This window comes from Pectinophora gossypiella, chromosome 21, assembly GCF_024362695.1.
Source record: "Pectinophora gossypiella chromosome 21, ilPecGoss1.1, whole genome shotgun sequence".
Classification (NCBI taxonomy): Eukaryota; Metazoa; Arthropoda; class Insecta; order Lepidoptera; family Gelechiidae; genus Pectinophora; species Pectinophora gossypiella.
This window is the reverse complement of record NC_065424.1, coordinates 8,671,303-8,694,649: the sequence shown is the minus strand read 5'-3', so window position 1 is coordinate 8,694,649 and position 23,347 is coordinate 8,671,303. Positions and strand designations below refer to the sequence as shown.

Sequence of the window (23,347 nt, the reverse complement as noted above, 5' to 3'; positions counted from 1 at the left end):
ACCAAGGAGTTGACCCAGGCTCTAACGGGGCACGGTGGGTTCTCCGAGTATTTGACCCGTTTCAAATGCAAGGACAACCCAGCGTGTGCCTGCGACCCAGACACTGCAGAAACAGTTCCCCACCTTCTCGTAGATTGCCCCATACATGGCAGGGAGAGGTATGACCTGGAGCAACGAATTGGCTACAAGGTAGAGACTGTAAACCTGAGCCAAATCATTGTAGATAGGAAAAATTGTGAAGCTTTTGTTAGTTATGTAAGAAAAATTGTAATGTTAGTCAATAAGAGGAATAGTTGAAGCAAAACTGACTATATAGTATATTGTCATATATACATATAATAGCCAAATTGTAAAAATAAATAGATATAAGTAATTAGAAATAAGATAGAGCATAATAAGCAACTGTTAGCAAGTAACAAATAAATTAGGATTACTTTGTAAAAGAATAAAATTGAAAAGTAGATAAAATAAAAATAATCCCCCTGTGTCCATTCCCTTCCCCTAGCAATAAGTGTAGAGTAGGAAGTAGGTATGAAAAGAATGAAAGATGATGAATGAAAGTGCGAGAGGCATAAATGCGAGAACTGGTATGGTAATAGAGGAACAGAATGATAGTGTGAGCAGCGTAGGGCCCTATTGCGGGCAGAATTAGAAAATATCAATAGAAAATAAGGCTATGTATGTCCCTGAGAAAGTCCCTGCCTATCTTGTGCGGCAGGGGTACAAGGAATAAAAAAAAAAAAAAAAAAAACCTAACCTAACCTAACCTAACCCAAACCAAACCCAAACCTAACGGAACAATAACCCAAAACTAACCGAAACCTAACCCATACTAACCCAAGCAAAAAACCCAAACCTAAAAAAAACCAAACAAAAACCTGACCCAAACCTAACCCAAACTTAACCCAAACCAAACATAAATCTAACTCAAAACTAACACAACTCAAACCTAACAACATTCAAACCAAAAAAACCCAAACTTAACCCAAACCTAACCCAAACTTAACCCAAACCTAACCCAAACCTAAACCAAACCTAACCCCAACCTAACACGAACCAAACCCAAACCTAACCGAAAAATAACCCAAACCTAACCGAAAAATAACCCAAACCTAACCGAAACCTAACACATACTAACCCAAACATAACAGAACCCAAACCTAATAAAACCAAAACCTAAAAAAAAAACCAAACACAAACCTGACCCAAACCTAACCCAAACTTAACCCAAACCTAACCCAAATTTTATGTATTTTTAAAAAAACATATATATTGAAAACAATGTATTTACCGAATAGGGAATAAAAGACATAAACGTAATACAATTTAATGCATTTTGTTTATATTAATTAATTAAATTAATAAATAATAACAATAAAAATAATGTAATGTAATAATGTTTTATAATTATTATTTTTTTTAAATTAATTTGGTTTTGTTTATTTTACCTGATATAATATAATTATTGTAATATTGGCAGGGCTACTTGCAGATTAGATAGGATTAATTCTACATTACAACCTCGTAAATTGTTTTACTTATTTATGCAAATAAATTTATATTCTCCCGATACCAACCTCACTGGATTGGAGGACGATTTCCCTCATTCAGCGGTTATCGCCATGTCGTGGTAGCCCAGTTGGTAGAATGATTGCCTCTCACTTTGAGGTCGCAGGCTCGAATTCATGCAATGCATTTTCGGAGATACTTGTATGTGACCTAACCTGTAATGGGCTGGTTTTCCCTTCGCGGGTTATAAGGTTAGACAGTCTTCTGTAAAAATCCGGACCTGTCAAATCTTCAGGATAGATAAACGGACCTTGTGAAAATCGGGATAATGCTAGGGGAATGGTTGGGTAACCTATTACCTTAAAGACATAATTTTAAAACTGCAGGATTGTGTTGTGTCGAGGTGACGCTGTGAGTTTAATCTCTGCCTTCCCTGAAAGTAGGTCTGTCACATACCTAAACTGCCTATATACGTCCCACTGCTGGGCACAGGCCTCCCCTCAAACAACCGGAGGGGGAAATTAGGTCTGTGAACCAGTGTAATACGGCTCGTTCTAGCTTTTAGCCCTTTCTTTATTTATGATGATGAAATAAGTACAGGTTTGTACGGCATACTCATACAATAACTTACGCCGATTTTGCTGACCAGCAGTGAAGCACCGTGGTGGAGTATGCCCCATACCCCGGTTGATTGAGGGGAGGCCTGTGAGCAGCAGTGGGACCTTTATGCTGTTTTTGCTTACCAGCCATCGCCAAATATACCCATCATGTTTGGACCTTTTGCTTCCTCACCTAGTCCGCAAGACAAAGAAAAAATAATTTAAAGTGCAGCTACAATAATTCATCTATCGAGAAAGACAATATGTAAAATAATTAGGCATTTGATGTCAAGGTTCGAACCCCAGTACCGGATCAATGAGTTATTGTTTTCACTAACACAGTTGGCTCGGCAATTATAGACGGCGATACGGCTCACCACCCATCACGTTGGTCTAACAGAAAGCTCGGTGAAGTGTGGGTACTTGTTCATCTTGCAATGGACGTACTGTATTATGTCAAGGGTATTAAAAACTGAAACGTATTACGCCTTTGAAATAGTGCCTTTGACTAGACAACTACTAAAGTTCTACGCCACAAAAGTAGTAGCAATAATATGAAGGTTTACACTGTATAAACAGCACAGGTTAGTTATACAATCAGAGACGTACAGCCCTGAAGTTGCTGCGGTTAAGCGAAATCCCGGCTTGGTGTGGGATTCTATCACGTGATAGTTCAAATAGTTATTAGTACAAGATCCGACTTTGCTGTAGTGGTTGATGTTTATTGCATAAGCGAAGCGGGAAGCGTTTATGTAACTTCTAAAAATAATAATTTCACTAACACAGTTGGCTCGACCGTTATAGACGACGAGACGGCTCACCACCGAATAAACTTGGTTTATCTTTCGAGGGATGTACCTCTGTCTACCCCGATTGGGATATAGTCGTGAGCTTATGTTATGTTGTTGTTGTAAAAATACTAATTAATTGAAGTGAATCATTCGAATCAATTATTCAATCATTTGTTTCTTATTGAACATCATAAGGTTACTTATAACATATATCAAGCGTTACTAGGAATAGTCGTTAATAGAATAATTTGTTTTAAGTCTTACTTTGTATGTGATTTCTCATTGAGTCTGAGGAATAATAAATACCAATGAAACAATGCACTTTATCAAGTTGAAAAATTAGGAGATTAAATTCATTGTCATTTTAACGACAAGTACATGTCATAAGTAACAGTTATATATATCAGCTTAAGCCATCGAATCGTGTCCTGTCTCCATCCGGGATTTGCCATTCAAATTTCAGTTAGTCGCTCGGCGTGATTTGATTAATAGCTTGCCGAATTATACTGTACGAATTGAAGTCCGTTTCATCCAGTTCCTACGTTTGACTTATGCCTAAATTGCTGTATTGATTTAGCCAGGGGTTTCTCTTATGTCCTTTTACTCTGTATTTTTGAGAAATTTTAAAAGTTAGTTGTTTTTTTCTTTTAGAATTTTAAACAATTTTAACCCATTTTCCCATGACTAAACATTCTATGGAATTTTTAAACAGTTTTATGGAATTTTCGTTCAAAGGAATTAGTAAACAAAAATAAAAGTGCTGTTAAATGAGACACTTTGTGAACTATCTGCAAGGCAAAGTTTGCTATTATGAATGCAAAACTAAGTTTGTGTTCGTCGAAAAGCATTTCTAAGGAATTTTTACCTGGGTTGTATCAACAATAGGTGAATTAGGGCCCTGCTGTTGGTAAAACCCGTGGGCTGCCACTTTATTCTTTTAGCCAGGTAAGACTCCTTAAGTGATGTTAAACATTGTCTTTGAAAAATATCGGGCTTTCTTTCCGTTTAATTTCGTTTTGTTCTAATATTATAAAGCGTTCTTCTAAATTATGTATTCATAAGATTCCCACTCTGATTCTTGTACATGTATTCATCATCGTCTTCTATCGTGTGGATTGTGAGTACTTGTGAGGTGAATTACCAATCTCATCAACCCTGGTATCAAAGTTACTATTGATTACTAACAATCAGTACGTAGTAACCGGGGCCAACGGCTCAACGCGCCTTTCGAAACACGAATCATCTTACTTTCTGACAATCAGGTGATCAGCCTGTAATGTCCTAACTAAAGTAGGGATCTCAAAGTTTTTTTTTTATTTGTCCTCACCAGGATTCGAACCCGGGACTTCCAGATCGTGAGCCTTACACTTTATAGCCTTTTTACATCATTCAGCAATTGTCACTAGTTTCGTTTCGAATCTTTCTCTATACCAAGTATGTTAGTGAAGTAATCGAAGCGTATACAAAGTTATGTCAAAAGTACTAATAGAGGTATAATATACGTATTTTAATATAAATCGAACCCATTATACGCATACAAATAAACGGGTTATCGTGTAAACATTTACTAATCAAAACTTTTAATTATATTGTATTTGCTCCTAAATTAATTTCACATCCCATCTCAATCACACAGGTTCAAACATACCTCACTAAATGGGATAAATACGTATACATACGTAGAATTCGATGACCTTCCATTTAGAGGGGGGATACACTTTTTTATCAAGTTCCCGGACCCCAAAGCTCAATTCGACTATTGAAAAGCGTTCGATCCATGCATTTGTTTGAACAAACGAACGCATTTCGATAGTCGATTCGGCGGCTTTAGTATACCACACCCACTCATTAGTGGCAGAACATAAATTACCTAAATTGTATTTTACACACTACTTTATCGATCTCTGGGGCCGTCTTATTTAGTGCAGCATACCTAAGGTTGTTGACCGTAACCATTTTTATTTTAATACCGAGTATTTTAAACGCTCATACTTATCAAAGGTCTATACTCAAAATGATTATCAATTTTAAAGTCTTCTATAAGAGATATAGATGTATTACTATGTTAGGTTTGGTATTGCTCCAATAAACCGCAGTGGAGCAGTGGACTTGGACCTTACTCCACTGCTCCACTAGTTTTGTTATCGGTTGATAAGGTGATTAAGTTACGAAGTATCTTCACAGACAGTTCATAATGTATGTGTTTTAAAAGCAGAAATAAATTAACGAATGCCTCCTAAAATCTTGTGAGGTTCTTTTTGTATTTTCCAATTTCCCAAGTTGAGAGCTTGAAGAGTAACTTGAGGAAAGTCAAACGGCCCTCCATTACTCATCAGAGGAATGCCTAAACGCCACTCGCTATTAATCAAATTAATTACAACGTTTCCTTGCATAAGAGGGATTTTTGTTTTGCAAAGTCATAAGCGGGGGTGAATAATGTACGACGCATTTTTTGCGTACATAGGTATTATTGGCGCGGGTGATCGCGCCCGTAACGCTAGCGGGTTGGATAAGGACACGAATTATCGGGAGACGACTTAAGCCTCACTTAAGATGTGTCTTGGGCGACATTTGTCAACCCTCAGACATTGGGTGTTATCGTCGGCAGCCTTCGCCCGACGTTCCAACTATGTGACAATTAGATGTCGAGCGATGTCTGCCGACGTCGTCCGATATCGGGAACACGTGTCGGCCGACAAATGTTGCCTAGTGAACACGAGGCTGAGGTGATATTGAAGTCATAAAAAAAATATATTATGACCAATACGGAGACTGGTTGGTTTCCAGCCCATGTTAGAGATATTCCACCACCTCCACTGCGCTTTGGTGGAGATACCGTCGACTCGACTGGGAATTGAAATCTGTGTGGTGGTCAAGGTGAATAGGCAATATACCATAGGAGAGTTCGTCAGAATGTAGATATTCTTAGTCCGGTTTCTTTTTATAAAATAAAATCCAATACACATTACTTCAGAAGGATCATACAACTCGGGAATACAGGTAAAATAAAAGTAGGTACAAAAGGCGGCCTTCTTGCTAAGGTAGCAGTTGCTTCCAGGAAACAGTTGATTCGTGATTTATACTTTAACAAATACAAAATTTACATTCGCAATGACTTCTCCGATAGTATGATTAAGTAATGATGTGTTTCTGCTGAGACGTGGCCGCTTACTATGGGTCTCGTGAGGAGGCTCGGTGTCGCTCAGCGGGCAATGGAGAGAGCTATGCTCGGTATTTCCCTGCTCGATCGAATCAGAAATGAGGAGATCCGCAGGAGAACTAAAGTCACCGACATAGCTCGGAGAATTGCAAAGCTGAAGTGGCAGTGGGCAGGACACATAGCTAGGAGAACCGATGGCCGATGGGGCGGAAAGGTTCTGGAGTGGCGACCACGTGTCGGACGACGCTCAGTGGGTAGGCCCGCTACAAGGTGGACCGACGATCTGGTGAAGGTCGCGGGAAGCCGCTGGATGCGGGCAGCGCAGGACCGATCGTCGTGGAGATCCTTGGGGGGAGGCCTATGCCCAGCAGTGGGCGTCATGCGGCTGATGATGATGATGATGATGTGTTTCTGCTGAAGCCTTTTCACAACTAACTTTATGCGGGTTCTCAACGAAATGTTGAGTTGTATTGGTACCTAACCTAGTAACAATAAGTACACATGTCAAAGGAACATACAACTCACGCGCATGTCTACCTGTTACCCCAACCTAACTTCGTATCGATTAAATCCTGAATGGCATCGTTCAAGCCAGAGACGGCGGACAACATGTAATGTGTAACAAAGAGAATTCGTTGTTGCTGGGTGTGGGAGCGAGATGTAAGTAGATTTAATAGGTAGTTGATAAGACGTAGTGATGACGAACTATCGATACTTTAACTATAATACCTATCGATAGTAAATAATAAACCAGGCCTAACCATATCGATTGTCCTATCGCTACTATCAATACTATTGATAAATATCACCGGTCGATACCTATTCAATAGTTAAATTACGGTCGATAGGAACTTACACTTTAGGGAATGGTGCAAAATTATACCTATTAAATTATTATTCATAGTATAAATCTTCTTTTCTCGAGTGGATTTTGACCTCACCATAGTGTTACCAAATAATCGATTATTTTCTAAGCCCTTAAATAATCTAAATGTCGAATATCGATTATTCGGCAACATTGCCTCACCCATAGTATCAATAGCCTATCGACAGTATAGAAATTTTGTCGGCTATCGATAGCCTATCGATAGTCCACACTCCATCAGCAACACTAGGGTGCGCGTGCGCCGTGGCGGCGGGCCGGTCGAGGCTCGGTCTGTCGTCGTGCAAACTGCGGCAGCGTCGGACCGCTCCACTCTCGGAGCGAACAACCCACGTGGGTTGTTCGCTCCGAGAGTGGAGCGGTCACGTGGCCGGCGAAACAAACCTACAAATCAAGTGAGTAACACGCATTTTACTTAACTTATACTTAACCAACTTAACTTAAACCATTTCTTGTTTATATTAAGTGACATAAGACCCCATAGCAACACGTCGCATTTGTCAATTACGCGTGGTGTAGGAACATGCGTGCAAACCTAAGTTATAGGTAAAACGCAATACATCGGTGTTTTATTCCACTAATAGTTTACATTATTTTATTAACGCTATTTATATTTATACATTAGAATATTTTGTGATAATTGATTGGCTGCAAATTAAGTTTCTAACTACATAATATCAATAATTAGTTGTTATTAATACGGTGAAAAAAATACAAAAAATGTAGTGTAGTAGTAAGTACTTAATTCTTGGTGCCTATAACAATGCATCAGACAAGGATATTGAACCCATGAAAGCTACTAAAAATTAATTCATATTGTTCATACCTACAAGTCCTACTACATATCAGCTGATTGCTCAAATTAATACGGCAGTCGCACTATTCTGTCCTATGTTCTTGATAACATAACCACGTGTTATTATATTCTTTTATTAATTATTGTAAAAATCCCCTTAGATAATCTTCTTTAAAGATATATTGAGAGGGATAATACAGCTGATGATTCTGAGTTAATATTATATATAAATAGTATAATTTTCCAACGCAGAAGTATAGAATTTAAAATAAGTTATTGGTAGAAACACAAAAAATATATGAATTTTGCGATAGAAATTTCTACTTGATATCAACACAGAATCATGAGCCAGTATTCAGTACGGTGCGGTGTCACTAACACCTTGTATTATCCCGCTCCGAATTGCAACTACTTATTGATGTTTACGATCAATACAGGTACCTACATAATAAACTAGAAGCTATGTTCTATCGTAATGGAACAATCTAGGATTTCTTCATTAGCCACATATAAACATTATTTAGTAATACCTCATATATTATCATATAAAGTGTGTGCTAGTCAATTTTCCTGCTACGAACCTTCTTACCATCAGAACGATTCTTTTTTTAATTTATTGCTCTACCACAGTTTTTGTGAGTTTTGTAGTGTTGAATATTAGGTTGCTAGTTGAGTAAGGACATTGTATATCGAATCGCCTGATTGTCCGTAAGTAAAGAAAATCTTACGTGCTTCAGAGGGCACGTTAAGTCTAAGATTTTTGTTACATGTCAGGAGTTTTTAGCGGCTCAATAAAACCCTGGTGCCATGATTGTTGAGGTCATTGACCTTACACCCCGCATGACAGACGAAAAAAGTGAAGTTCTTTTGTTGCTATAGAAGATGTCAGAAGAGTTGACCTGCGAGGTGGGGCCGCCGTGCAGCCTGGTGCTGGCAGATGGCTCCGTGTTCCGAGGACGCAGCTTCGGCGCACGAGTGCCCACCGAGGGAGAAGTTGGTACGTGTATTTTAAGCTTTTGTTATAAACTTATTGTCAACACAAACGAAATTTGAGGCACGGTTATAGTGCCCCGCCAAGACGAGCAAAGTGAAGCGCAAGGGCTCTAGCTTCCGTTTCTCGAAACGTTTCGTCTATGTTTTGAATAATACATGACTGTACAGATAGATAAATAAGTGCATATCTCATATTATTCGATAAAAAAATTAACACCTCGCCAATTAGAGAAATCTCCACTGAACATACTTACACAAACTTTATAAGTAAACAATATTTTTCTCTTCAATAATGCCCCCAGCTAAATACTCCATTAAATAATCCCATCGATCTGAAAAATATCACTCCTAGCACCAAAATGTATCGAATTAAATATAATTAAAACAACAATGGCGATTCCGTGTAACAGAAGAGCAAAGTAATATGTATATAAATTGCAAAGTTCAACCGTACATAGAGCAGACATAAAAACTGCATTATCTTTTATGTTAGTACAAACATTTAGCAGGTAGCATGGTGTACGTATCTATTGTGAAGAAATAAGATAGGTTGGGTTGGGTTTTGAACAGCCTCCGTGGTCTAGTGGTTAGAGCGTTAGGCTCACGATCTGGAGGTCCGGGTTCGATTCCCGATGGGGACATTGTCGAAATCACTTTGTGAGACTGTCCTTTGTTTGGTAAGGACTTTTCAGGCTTGAATCACCTGATTGTCCGAAAAAGTAAGATGATTCCGTGCTTCGGAGGGCACGTTAAGCCGTTGGTCCCGGCTATTTTTCGTAAAAACACCTCCACCAACCCGCAGTGGAGCAGCGTGGTGGAGTATGCTCCATACCCCCTCCGGTTGATTGAGGGGAGGCCTGTGCCCAGCAGTGGGACGTATATAGGCAGTTTATGTAAGTTGGGTTTAAATTCCACGTGGTCATAATAGGATATTATACTAGTCATTGTACTTAGAATTCGTTTACTTGCACCTTTTTTCAGTTTCCTGGTAGAAAACTGAATAGTGAAGTTAAGTTTACCTTGTACCGACACAATTATTATTTCTTTGTGTAGAGCAAAAAATGTATAGAATAATACAAATCGTAAATATTAACTAAGTAACCTAAAAAAAAACTCAGTTATTGGAAAAAATATATAAATATCTTAATTGCCAATAGGCCCGTCCCCTATCACATGGGACTTAAACATAGCTAATGAGGAGTGGTGTATAAACACTTCTGTTTACTACCGGGTGAGAGCCTTCAACGGCAAATCTACAATAAGTCACGTAAAAAAAAAAAAACAAAAAAGCAACTGTCTACTCCGTCGGTGATACAAATGTGGTGTTATATAAAATATTGTACTAATTCTATTTCTCTTTTGTTTTGTATTTTGTTTTTTCCTGTTTGTGCAATAAAGTATTTGTTATGTTATGTTATATCTTTGAATCTTCTATGAGTATGTTGCTTCTTATTTGAATCAATTCGTTGAATTTCTGCTGGGTATCGCATTGTGTAATATGATAAACGTAATGTTGACGAATTGTTCGTGTCATTACAATTATCTCTATAATTTCTTACTAGGTAAGTACCTTGTTACTTGTAACTACTTCATTGTGTAAAAGAACTATTTTATAGTCAGAAGACCGAATTTCCTTTTAAAATCCAAAGCCTATTGTTTAACTATTGTGTCTGGAAATCTCGGCCTTATGAGGTTAAGACTGTTCATTTCTCCATAGTAACCAAATCGTCAAAAAAAAAAGGCGACACAACTGTTCCGTTATGTTGATTTCTAAACCGGATCGAATTGAATTGGCGAATACCTAAAATAACTCAGCGAAGGAAATACAAACTTACTTAATAATAAAAATAAAAATATGTTTATTACCCTCACATCAACACGATAATTGGTAATTAACAATAAAACAAGATTATGATACAGTGATTGGTGAGAGAGACTGGGGTCTGTGAGAAGCAACAAGATTTATTGATGACTTTCAATAAATTATATATTAGTTCATTAAAATATACTTACACTTAATTACGTACGCATTACGTAATTACGTAATTGCCATTGCGTATTTGTATATAATGTGTACCTACTCATCGAAATATTTGTTGACGTGTAATATTTATTATGAATAAAGAATTGAATTGAATTATAGCTTTACAGGAAAAAGCAACGAAAATTGATACTCCATAGAACGCGCTAATTTAGCATAACGCAATCCCAATTATTAAAAAAACTACTTATTAATACCTACTTAAACATTTTATTAATGAGAAGCATTATACGTATATAAACTCACGCTTATTTCCCACCGGAGTAAGCAGACCATTGAATTCCATTTTCTTCGATCCCGACACTCTTCTCCTCCTTCTTCCACATCTATCAATCGTTGACAATTTTTTAATAAGCTATCTAACCTTATCTACATGATATGACCTTTTTGGGTAGGTCCCATTTGTTCCATAGAAATATTAAAAGTCGGGGGAAATGCTTGTATATAGTTCCTTAGAACATAATGGGAAAAAAGTCTCATTTTGTCCGATGACGTCATGTTCTATGGTAGAAATGGGACCTACCCACCTTTTTAACCTGAAAGGAGACCTATTTCGAATACAACACTTGCCTCCAATAATACTGTGGTGTTTTTCTAGTTCAATATCGTACCAACGGGTGTTTGCACGTTGTACCTAATATAATTTCCTTGTAGTATTCCAGACTGGTATGGTGGGCTACCCGGAGTCGCTGACGGATCCATCGTACCACGCGCAGCTCTTGGTGCTCACGTACCCGCTGGTCGGCAACTACGGCGTGCCTGATGAGGAGGATCGCGACGAACACGGATTGCCGAGGTGTGATATCCTTCAGTTATTAAAACGTTCTAGACACGTACACAGTGCGCACCTTGCCGAAAGACGTAATATACGATCCCGACAACCCGATTACTCTAGCCATAGGGGGACAACCCGATTACTCTAGCCATAGGGGGCGGCCCATCAGCTCGCGACACCAAACATTTCAGAATACCGATACCAACCCCGGCGGCGTGGTCGACGATTTCAGCGCTTATCGCTATCGACTTACTAGTGTCGATTAATTCTTTCAAATATTCTTCCCCTCAGATTGACCCAACTGGGCTTTCTCAGGCCGCAAATGGCATTAAATACTTGGTCGGAAAATGGGGAGCGTTGAGGGCTGTCACCCGATACTCATCCGCGACGGACTGCGGACGGATCATTGTAATTGTATTTCCCTCTCTTTTACAGATGGTTTGAATCCAGTCGCATTTGGGCAGCTGGATTGATAGTGGGGGAAGTAAGTACCCGGGCTTGCCATTGGCGCGCGCGCCGGTCTCTGGGCGCATGGCTGGCGGCCCGTGGCATCCCGGGTGTGTGCGGTATTGACACTCGCGCACTCACCTATCGCCTGCGAGAAGGAGTAATCCTGGGCCGCATCATACAAGGAGAACCTCCTTTCGGAATCCTCCCGGTTTTGAAGGACCCAAACGAAAGAAACTTAGTGGCTGAAGTCTCTGTTAAGGTATAACTATGATAATGTGTAATTCTGTATTCATAATTATCTCTAATTCCAATTATATATGCAACATTTATTGATTTCTCATTCCAGGAGACAAAAACGTTCAATCCCAATGGCGAAGTTACAATAATGGCCGTAGACTGTGGCTTAAAATATAACCAAATTCGGTGCTTAATCAAAAGAAACGCAAAGGTTATCCTTGTGCCATGGGACCACAAACTAGATTCCAGCAAATTCGATGGCCTTTTTATCAGTAACGGGCCTGGTGACCCTGAAGTATGCAAGAAAGTTGTTGATAACTTGAAGGAGATCATCAACAAGACAGACAATGTGAAACCAGTGTTCGGTATCTGTCTTGGTCATCAGTTATTATCTACAGCCGCTGGATGTAAAACATATAAAACTAGGTAAGGAAAGACACACGGACATCATTAATGGTTCTTCTTTGCAGACCTCTGTTTAGGTCTTTTATAATCATGCATTGTCGTAATATTATTCAAGTAATTCTGACTATTATATATCTATGCTTCCTTTATTTCAGCTATGGTAACCGTGGCCACAATTTACCATGCACGCACAATGGCACAAACAGGTGTTTTATGACATCTCAGAACCACGGATTCGCCGTTGATGACAAAACATTACCAGAAGGGTGGAAAGTGTTATTCACTAACGAAAACGACAAAACCAATGAAGGCATCATTCACAAATCTCTACCTTACTTCAGCGTTCAGTTCCATCCTGAACATACTGCAGGACCGACTGACCTGGAGTGTCTGTTTGATATTTTTATAGATTCTGTTAAGGCTTATAAAAACAAACAAAACGTTGTAGTAGATGAGATGATTACGAAGAAGCTTACATTCGAACCAACTCTTCCAGAAAAGCCAAAGAAAGTACTCATTCTTGGATCGGGAGGTCTATCTATTGGTCAAGCCGGAGAATTTGACTATTCTGGATCTCAAGGTGTTAAAGCCATGCAGGAAGAAAAAATCCAGACTGTACTTATAAACCCCAATATCGCTACAGTTCAAACCTCTAAAGGCTTGGCTGACAAAGTCTATTTCTTGCCTATTACACCAGAATATGTCGAGCAAGTAATTAAAGCAGAACGAGCAACAGGAGTACTGCTCACTTTTGGGGGCCAAACTGCATTGAATTGTGGTGTAGAGCTGCAAAAGTCAAAAGTATTCGAAAAATATAACGTGAATGTTCTAGGAACTCCAATACAATCTATCGTAGATACTGAAGACAGAAAAATATTTGCTGAAAAGATCAACGCGATTGGCGAAAAAGTGGCTCCTAGTGCCGCAGTGTCTTCGGTAGAAGAAGCTCTAGCAGCTGCGAACCAGATTGGATATCCTGTGATGGCTCGATCTGCTTTTTCACTTGGAGATTTAGGATCAGGATTTGCAAATAACGAAGAAGAACTCAGATCTCTTGCTCATCAGGCACTGTCACACTCTGATCAGCTAATTATTGACAAATCTTTGAAAGGATGGAAAGAAGTGGAATATGAAGTCGTCAGGGATGCATATGACAACTGTATCACTGTATGTAATATGGAAAATGTAGATCCTCTAGGAATACATACAGGAGAATCCATAGTCGTTGCGCCAAGTCAAACATTGTCGAACCGTGAATACTACATGCTCCGAAATACAGCTATAAAAGTGATAAGACATTTTGGCATTGTTGGAGAGTGCAACATTCAGTACGCCCTTAATCCGAACTCGGAAGAATTTTACATAATTGAAGTGAACGCTAGACTTTCCAGAAGTTCTGCGTTAGCAAGTAAAGCCACAGGTTATCCATTAGCATACGTAGCGGCAAAATTAGCTCTTGGAAAACCCTTACCCGAAATTAAAAACTCGGTTACTGGAGTTACTACAGCGTGTTTTGAACCAAGTTTGGATTACTGTGTTGTCAAAATACCAAGATGGGATTTAGCTAAATTCAATAGAGTAAGCACCAAAATTGGAAGTTCCATGAAGAGTGTGGGTGAAGTTATGGCCATTGGTAGAAGTTTTGAAGAAGCTTTCCAAAAAGCACTACGCATGGTTGATGAAAACGTGAATGGATTTGATCCAAATGTTAAAGAAGTAAACGAAAATGAATTGAGAGAACCCACGGACAAAAGAATGTTTGTCTTAGCTGCGGCACTTCGAAAAGGATATACCGTTGAAAAACTTTATGAGCTCACAAAAATTGATCACTGGTTTCTTGAAAAATTCAAGAACATAATAGATTATTATAAAACTTTGGAAGCCGTTGATTCAGCATCGATTACTTCGGAAATATTAAAGAAAGCCAAGCAAATTGGGTTTTCTGATAAACAAATTGCTGCTGCGATCAAAAGTACCGAACTGGCTGTGAGAAAATTGAGAGAGGAATATAAGATCAATCCATTTGTGAAACAGATAGACACCGTTGCGGCAGAGTGGCCTGCAACAACAAATTATTTGTATATGACATATAACGGTATATCACACGATTTAGATTTTCCAGGAGATTTTACAATGGTGTTAGGATCAGGGGTATATCGGATAGGGAGCTCAGTTGAATTTGATTGGTGTGCTGTGGGCTGTTTAAGAGAACTTAGAAATCAAGGCAGAAAAATAATCATGGTAAATTATAATCCTGAAACGGTTAGTACTGACTATGATATGAGCGATAGATTATATTTTGAAGAAATTTCTTTTGAAGTTGTCATGGATATTTACAAGCTTGAGCACCCCAATGGAGTTGTTCTTTCTATGGGAGGTCAACTGCCCAATAATATAGCCATGGACCTGCACAGGCAACAAGCAGTTATACTGGGAACGTCTCCGGACATGATTGACAATGCCGAAAACAGATTTAAATTTTCAAGGATGTTGGATCGTAAAGGTATTCTTCAACCGAAATGGAAGGAACTTACAAATCTCGAATCTGCTATAAACTTCTGTGAGGAAGTAGGATATCCTTGTTTGGTTCGACCTTCTTATGTCTTGAGTGGAGCAGCTATGAATGTGGCAAACTCAAACCAAGATCTAGAGGCATACTTGAAGTCTGCAAGTGAAGTAAGTAAAGATCACCCTGTGGTCATATCGAAATTTATCATGGATGCTAAAGAGATTGACATTGATGCAGTCGCTGCTGATGGAGTCATATTATGTATGGCTGTTTCTGAACATGTTGAAAACGCTGGGGTGCATTCTGGTGATGCCACACTTGTCACTCCACCTCAAGATATTAATAACGAGACCTTGGATAAAATAAAAGAAATTGCTAGAATAATAGCTGAAACGCTTGATGTTACTGGTCCCTTTAATATGCAATTGATAGCAAAGGACAATGAGCTCAAAGTAATAGAATGCAATATAAGAGTCTCCAGGTCGTTTCCTTTTGTGTCTAAGACACTTGATCACGACTTTGTTGCAATGGCAACTAAGGTGGTATTAGGTATACCTGTAGAGCCAGTAGACGTCATGACTGGTTGCGGTAAAGTGGGAGTGAAGGTTCCCCAATTCTCATTTTCAAGATTGGCAGGCGCTGACGTTACCTTAGGAGTGGAAATGGCATCAACGGGAGAAGTCGCATGCTTTGGTGAAAACCGTTACGAAGCTTATTTAAAATCTCTAATGAGCACTGGGTTTAGGATACCCAAAAAAGCCATATTGCTGTCGGTTGGCACATTCAAGGTAAGATGTTTAAAATTATTTTTATAACGCCAAATAACAATCTTCATTTAATAAAAAAGGAATAATACTTAACTAATGACCACGTTCTTTTTCTATTTCAGCACAAAATGGAATTACTTCCAATTGTGAGAATACTACAACGAATGGGCTACAAGCTTTACGCAAGTATGGGCACAGGTGACTTTTACACCGAACACGGAATCGAGGTAAGATTGACATTATTATTTAATTTAGAAGACAAACTCTCTAAGACAAACTAATGAATCTAAGCTAATCTGAATCTGCCCTAAACTTCACAAATTCAGATTTTTTTTAATCAATTTATTAATTTTAGGTCGAGAGTGTACAATGGACATTTGACCACATCGGAGATCCCGAAGACGCCAGATCAGACGGTGAACTTATGCACCTCGCTGACTTTATGGCTCGACGTCAACTAGACCTGGTGATCAATCTACCAATGCGGGGAGGAGCTCGTCGGGTGTCTTCCTTCACTACACATGGATACAGAACTCGCCGATTAGCTGTAGATTATGCAGTACCTTTGGTCACGGACGTGAAATGTGCAAAACTTTTAGTTCAGGTGCGTATAAATAGCGTTTGGCTCAAAATCTAATTAAAGGCCTTAAAATAAATTAATATTTGAAACTTTTTCAGGCCATGCTTCGATGCGGAGGGGCACCTCATATGAAAACACATACAGACTGCATGACTTCACGAAATATTATTAAATTGCCCGGATTTATTGATGTACACGTTCATGTTCGCGAGCCTGGCGCTACATATAAAGAAGACTTTGACTCCTGTACAGCAGCTGCCCTTGCTGGTGGAGTAACAATGATTTGCGCTATGCCTAACACAAATCCTCCATTGATAGATCGCACTGCATATGATTATGTGTCGACACTCGCTCGAGTAAGTGCACGATGTGACTATGCTCTGTATGTTGGAGCATCTTCGACTAATTGTGAAACTGCGTGTGATCTCGCACCTCAAGCTGCATCTTTAAAAATGTATCTTAATCAAACATTTACTACACTGCAATTAGATGACATGACTATATGGCAACGTCATCTTCAAAACTGGCCAAAGAAAATACCAGTTTGTTGCCACGCAGAGCGTGAAAAGACCGGAGCAGTAATTCTGATGGCATCTTTACTAGATAGGCCTGTGCATATTTGTCATGTCGCTAGGAAAGAGGAAATTCTTATTATCAAGGCTGCTAAAGAGCGAGGGCTAAAAGTGACCTGTGAAGTATGTCCTCATCACTTATTTTTAAGCACATCAGACGTTGACCGAGTTGGAGAAGGACGGGCTGAAGTACGTCCAGTTCTTTGCAGTCCTGAAGACCAAGCTGAACTGTGGAAAAATATGGACATCATCGATGTTTTTGCAACAGATCATGCTCCTCATACAGTGGAAGAGAAAAACGCGGATAAACCTCCACCAGGATTTCCGGGATTAGAAACGATATTACCATTACTTCTTAATGCAGTACACCAAGGACGCCTCACCATTGAGGATATCATCAACAAATTCCACAGAAACCCCCGAAAAATTTTCAATTTACCTGAGCAGCCTAATACGTATGTGGAAGTTGACATGGACTACGAATGGAAAATTCCGTCATCAATGGAGTTCACAAAATCCAAATGGACTCCATTTGCTGGTATGAATGTCTGTGGAGCAATTCACCGTGTAACTCTTCGAGGTGAAATTGCTTATGTAGAAGGTCAGATTTTAGTACCTCCTGGATTTGGACAAAACGTTCGAGATTGGCCAACTCCAAAGAAACAGTCATTCCCAGTTTACGCTATTGAGAAAACTGAAAAAAAAATTACCAGTAGACCTAACTCAGCACTAGATTTCCATACTTCTGGTGATGCCAGTCGTCTGAGTGATATTGAATTTGATCAAATCGAATCAAACAAAACTGATGGAATGAGTAAATTAAATGTTCACTTCAACGATACAGCAGCACTCAGAAGCATGTCGCCATTACCTCCACAAACAACCACGAGGCAACGATGTGACAGCACCTCTTATTACAACCCTCCTCAGCAATCGGGCACTCAGCGTCAACGTAGTGACCTGTTTGGAAAAAGTATCCTCACTGTTGCTACATTCACAAAAGACACACTTAATGACATATTTAACTTGGCCCAATTTATGAAGACGTGTGTGAGCAAAGGTAGAAACCTAGACGACATCTTACGAGGGAAAGTTATGGCATCCATATTTTACGAAGTCAGTACGCGAACAAGTTGTAGCTTTGCAGCAGCTATGCAGAGGCTCGGAGGCTCTGTTATTCATACTGATGCCACAAGTTCGTCGGCTAAAAAAGGAGAAACGTTAGAAGACAGCGTGGCGGTGTTAGCCAGCTACTCCGATGTTGTTGTACTGCGTCATCCCGAACCAGGCGCGGTTGCGGTGAGTAACATGACCACAAAAACTAGTTCAATGACTTTGAAAAATAATATTTAATCTGATCTTCATAATTATTTACAGAAAGCATCTCGACACTGCCGCAAGCCGATTATAAATGCAGGAGATGGCATTGGTGAACATCCTACCCAAGCGTTACTTGATGTATTCACTATTCGAGAGGAGATTGGTACAGTAAATGGCCTTACCATCACAATGGTTGGAGATCTGAAGAACGGTCGCACCGTTCATTCTCTCGCTCGCTTCCTCACCCTATACCAAGTCCAACTTCAATATGTGAGCCCGCCAGGACTTGGCATGCCAAAACACATCATGGAATATATAGCCAGCACAGGAACTCCACAAAAAGTTTTCGAGCGGCTAGAAGATGTTCTTGCAGATACCCATGTCCTATACATGACAAGAATTCAACGTGAAAGATTTGTTAGCCAGGAGGAATATGAAAAGGTAAATAATAATAATTCTTCATTTTACGGCTTAATGTAGAACTCGTCAGTTATTACACCTTCAAATTAAGTATAATTTACTTATCTTAATTCAAAATTAGTTGTCACCTTCAAAGACTTAATTATGACATCGGACAGTATTTCTGGCGTTATTTAATATCCTAATTACAATCGTGGTATTGCAGACGCGTGGCTTACTGGTGGTGACGCCGCAACTGATGACGCGTGCGCGGCGCCGCATGGTGGTACTTCACCCCTTGCCACGAGTCGACGAGATCTCCCCAGACTTCGACTCAGACCCTCGGGCCGCCTACTTCAGACAAGCGGAGTACGGAATGTACGTCCGAATGGCGTTACTTGCCATGGTTGCCGGCGTCAATCCTCTCATATAAGCGGATCTTCCAAAAGCGGATCTTTAATAGATAAAATCCTTAATCTCTCCACACACAGAGGCGGTAGCGTAAGCGTTGCGAGTTGGCAAGTCGGAGTTACTAAGAAAACGGGGCATATATCTCTGTGTGAACGCGTGCTTACGAACTCAAATATTACAAAATATTCCTGGCCGCATCTGTGTGCTTTAAATTATTTGTATAATTGACAAATTAGGAAGCGATCCTAGTAAATTAATGTAATGTATCTATTCGTAGATCGTATAGAAAAATAGAAATAATCGAATCATCTAGACATAGGTTTCCAAGGCCCAATGTCAATAGATAACGAAAATAGTAAAATAGATAATACAAACATACTGACCTATCTTAATAATTGATTTAATGTGATTAAGGTACGGGGGTGCGGAGTACGAGACCACAACCGAGAAGGGATGTGTCCAGGGGTCAATCGGTGGTCCCATACTATGGAACCTTCTGCTGGACCCCCTATTAAAGGGATTAGAGGAACGTGGGCATACGTGCCAAGCATTTGCGGATGACGTGGTACTCGTATTTGACGCACACACTGCACAAGAGATACAAAGGCATGCCAATGCCGCTCTCGAGTATGTTCGGGTGTGGGGAATCATGAATAAGCTCAGATTCGCACCGCATAAGCCCAGCGCAATGCTGGTGACGCGGAAGCTTAAGCATGACACCCCACACCTGACCATGGGTGGGATCGACATTGGCATGTCCAAACAGATAAAACTTTTAGGCCTGACCATTGATGAACAATTAACATTTAACACACACGTCGCCAACGTCTGTTCTAAAGCTGTAGGAATCTACAAGCAGTTGTCTAGGGCCGCAAGGGTGAGTTGGGGTCTGCATCCGGAAGTGATACGCAGCATATACACCGCGGTGGTAGAGCCTATCGTCTTGTACGCCGCAAGCGCATGGGCGCCGGCGTCCAACAAACTGGGAGTGAGGTCTAAGCTGAACAGTGTTCAGCGAAGCTTCGCCCTGAAGATGTGTCGTGCATATCGCATGGTATCCCTAAACTCGGCACTGGTGTTGGCTGGGATACTCCCCTTGGACCTGCGTATACAGGAGGCTGCATCGTTGTATGAGGCCCGAAGGGGAGTATGCCACCCAGCGCTGGCGGGCGGGGAGATCGAGCGTGTTGCATCGGCACTCCAGATGCCGCACCCGGCAGAACGGAGAGCGATAGAGCTGCGCCACCTGGTAGACGAGGAACACTATCGCGAAAATTGCGACTTCGAAGTCCGCATCTTCACGGATGGCAGCAAGATTGAGGGAAAGGTCGGAGCCGCACTATCCATCTGGACTGGTGCGGCGGAGACGAAAACCCGAAAGCTTGCTCTGCCATCCTATTACACCGTCTACCAGGCCGAGCTTCTCGCTCTCTGCGAAGCCACTCGGGAGGCCCTGAAACGTAGAGAGACCAGCTGTGCCATATATAGCGACTCTATGGCAGCCCTCCTCACAGTCGTGAACCCCGAAGCCCTCCACCCTCTTGCCGTGGAATCTAGAGACGCCATTTACCGCAGTAGTATCCAGAACAAGAGCGTCTCCTTGTTCTGGATAAAAGCTCACGCGGGGTTGGAGGGTAACGAGAGAGCCGACTCGCTCGCAAAGGAGGCTGCCCTAAGGTCGAAACGCAAGCCGGACTACGATATGTATCCGGTATCATTCGTCAAGCGCTTTATCCGAATGGATACGCTTGACGAATGGAACCGGAGATACAGCACGGGGCACACAGCGTCTACCACCAAGCTGTTTTTCCCGAGTGCGGTTGAGGCGTACAGGACGGTACGCAAGCTGAGTATCACCAAGGAGTTGACCCAGGCTCTAACGGGGCACGGTGGGTTCTCCGAGTATTTGACCCGTTTCAAATGCAAGGACAACCCAGCGTGTGCCTGCGACCCAGACACTGCAGAAACAGTTCCCCACCTTCTCGTAGATTGCCCCATACATGGCAGGGAGAGGTATGACCTGGAGCAACGAATTGGCTACAAGGTAGAGACTGTAAACCTGAGCCAAATCATTGTAGATAGGAAAAATTGTGAAGCTTTTGTTAGTTATGTAAGAAAAATTGTAATGTTAGTCAATAAGAGGAATAGTTGAAGCAAAACTGACTATATAGTATATTGTCATATATACATATAATAGCCAAATTGTAAAAATAAATAGATATAAGTAATTAGAAATAAGATAGAGCATAATAAGCAACTGTTAGCAAGTAACAAATAAATTAGGATTACTTTGTAAAAGAATAAAATTGAAAAGTAGATAAAATAAAAATAATCCCCCTGTGTCCATTCCCTTCCCCTAGCAATAAGTGTAGAGTAGGAAGTAGGTATGAAAAGAATGAAAGATGATGAATGAAAGTGCGAGAGGCATAAATGCGAGAACTGGTATGGTAATAGAGGAACAGAATGATAGTGTGAGCAGCGTAGGGCCCTATTGCGGGCAGAATTAGAAAATATCAATAGAAAATAAGGCTATGTATGTCCCTGAGAAAGTCCCTGCCTATCTTGTGCGGCAGGGGTACAAGGAATAAAAAAAAAAAAAAAAAAACCTAACCTAACCTAACCTAACCCAAACCAAACCCAAACCTAACGGAACAATAACCCAAAACTAACCGAAACCTAACCCATACTAACCCAAGCAAAAAACCCAAACCTAAAAAAAACCAAACAAAAACCTGACCCAAACCTAACCCAAACTTAACCCAAACCAAACATAAATCTAACTCAAAACTAACACAACTCAAACCTAACAACATTCAAACCAAAAAAACCCAAACTTAACCCAAACCTAACCCAAACTTAACCCAAACCTAACCCAAACCTAAACCAAACCTAACCCCAACCTAACACGAACCAAACCCAAACCTAACCGAAAAATAACCCAAACCTAACCGAAAAATAACCCAAACCTAACCGAAACCTAACACATACTAACCCAAACATAACAGAACCCAAACCTAATAAAACCAAAACCTAAAAAAAAAACCAAACACAAACCTGACCCAAACCTAACCCAAACTTAACCCAAACCTAACCCAAATTTTATGTATTTTTAAAAAAACATATATATTGAAAACAATGTATTTACCGAATAGGGAATAAAAGACATAAACGTAATACAATTTAATGCATTTTGTTTATATTAATTAATTAAATTAATAAATAATAACAATAAAAATAATGTAATGTAATAATGTTTTATAATTATTATTTTTTTTTAAATTAATTTGGTTTTGTTTATTTTACCTGATATAATATAATTATTGTAATATTGGCAGGGCTACTTGCAGATTAGATAGGATTAATTCTACATTACAACCTCGTAAATTGTTTTACTTATTTATGCAAATAAATTTATATTCTCCCGATACCAACCTCACTGGATTGGAGGACGATTTCCCTCATTCAGCGGTTATCGCCATGTCGTGGTAGCCCAGTTGGTAGAATGATTGCCTCTCACTTTGAGGTCGCAGGCTCGAATTCATGCAATGCATTTTCGGAGATACTTGTATGTGACCTAACCTGTAATGGGCTGGTTTTCCCTTCGCGGGTTATAAGGTTAGACAGTCTTCTGTAAAAATCCGGACCTGTCAAATCTTCAGGATAGATAAACGGACCTTGTGAAAATCGGGATAATGCTAGGGGAATGGTTGGGTAACCTATTACCTTAAAGACATAATTTTAAAACTGCAGGATTGTGTTGTGTCGAGGTGACGCTGTGAGTTTAATCTCTGCCTTCCCTGAAAGTAGGTCTGTCACATACCTAAACTGCCTATATACGTCCCACTGCTGGGCACAGGCCTCCCCTCAAACAACCGGAGGGGGAAATTAGGTCTGTGAACCAGTGTAATACGGCTCGTTCTAGCTTTTAGCCCTTTCTTTATTTATGATGATGAAATAAGTACAGGTTTGTACGGCATACTCATACAATAACTTACGCCGATTTTGCTGACCAGCAGTGAAGCACCGTGGTGGAGTATGCCCCATACCCCGGTTGATTGAGGGGAGGCCTGTGAGCAGCAGTGGGACCTTTATGCTGTTTTTGCTTACCAGCCATCGCCAAATATACCCATCATGTTTGGACCTTTTGCTT

General features: G+C 40.2%; 2 protein-coding genes across 31 annotated transcripts in view; both read left to right on the top strand.

The window, feature by feature from the left end:
- Positions 1-19,575, top strand: part of LOC126376456 (CAD protein-like) — a 54,481-nt gene extending 34,906 nt beyond the window's left edge. For 12 of the 30 annotated variants that reach the window (XM_050023820.1, XM_050023804.1, XM_050023824.1 and 9 more), the window contains 9 exons: positions 11,427-11,568; positions 11,983-12,256; positions 12,344-12,660; positions 12,795-15,936; positions 16,038-16,142; positions 16,271-16,519; positions 16,594-18,366; positions 18,445-18,828; positions 19,013-19,575. In XM_050023820.1, the coding sequence (XP_049879777.1) occupies positions 11,427-11,568; positions 11,983-12,256; positions 12,344-12,660; positions 12,795-15,936; positions 16,038-16,142; positions 16,271-16,519; positions 16,594-18,366; positions 18,445-18,828; positions 19,013-19,219 (6,593 nt within the window). In that variant the 3' untranslated portion in view covers positions 19,220-19,575. Of the gene's footprint in view, positions 1-7,189; positions 7,338-8,617; positions 8,736-11,426; positions 11,569-11,982; positions 12,257-12,343; positions 12,661-12,794; positions 15,937-16,037; positions 16,143-16,270; positions 16,520-16,593; positions 18,367-18,444; positions 18,829-19,012 lie in introns of those variants that run through there. The other 18 variants (XM_050023817.1, XM_050023819.1, XM_050023807.1 and 15 more) reach the window with 8 other exon arrangements.
- Positions 19,576-19,846: 271 nt separating this feature from the next.
- On the top strand, positions 19,847-21,349 carry LOC126376843 (uncharacterized). Its single transcript, XM_050024393.1, has one exon. The coding sequence runs from the start codon at positions 19,847-19,849 to the stop codon at positions 21,347-21,349; it is 1,503 nt and encodes a 500-aa protein (XP_049880350.1).
- The last annotated feature ends 1,998 nt before the right edge of the window (positions 21,350-23,347 follow it).

Coding starts and splice junctions, on each gene's coding strand:
- LOC126376843 (XM_050024393.1), top strand. CDS start 19,847: ATGAATAAGCTCAGATTCGCACCGCATAAGCCCAGCGCAATGCTGGTG.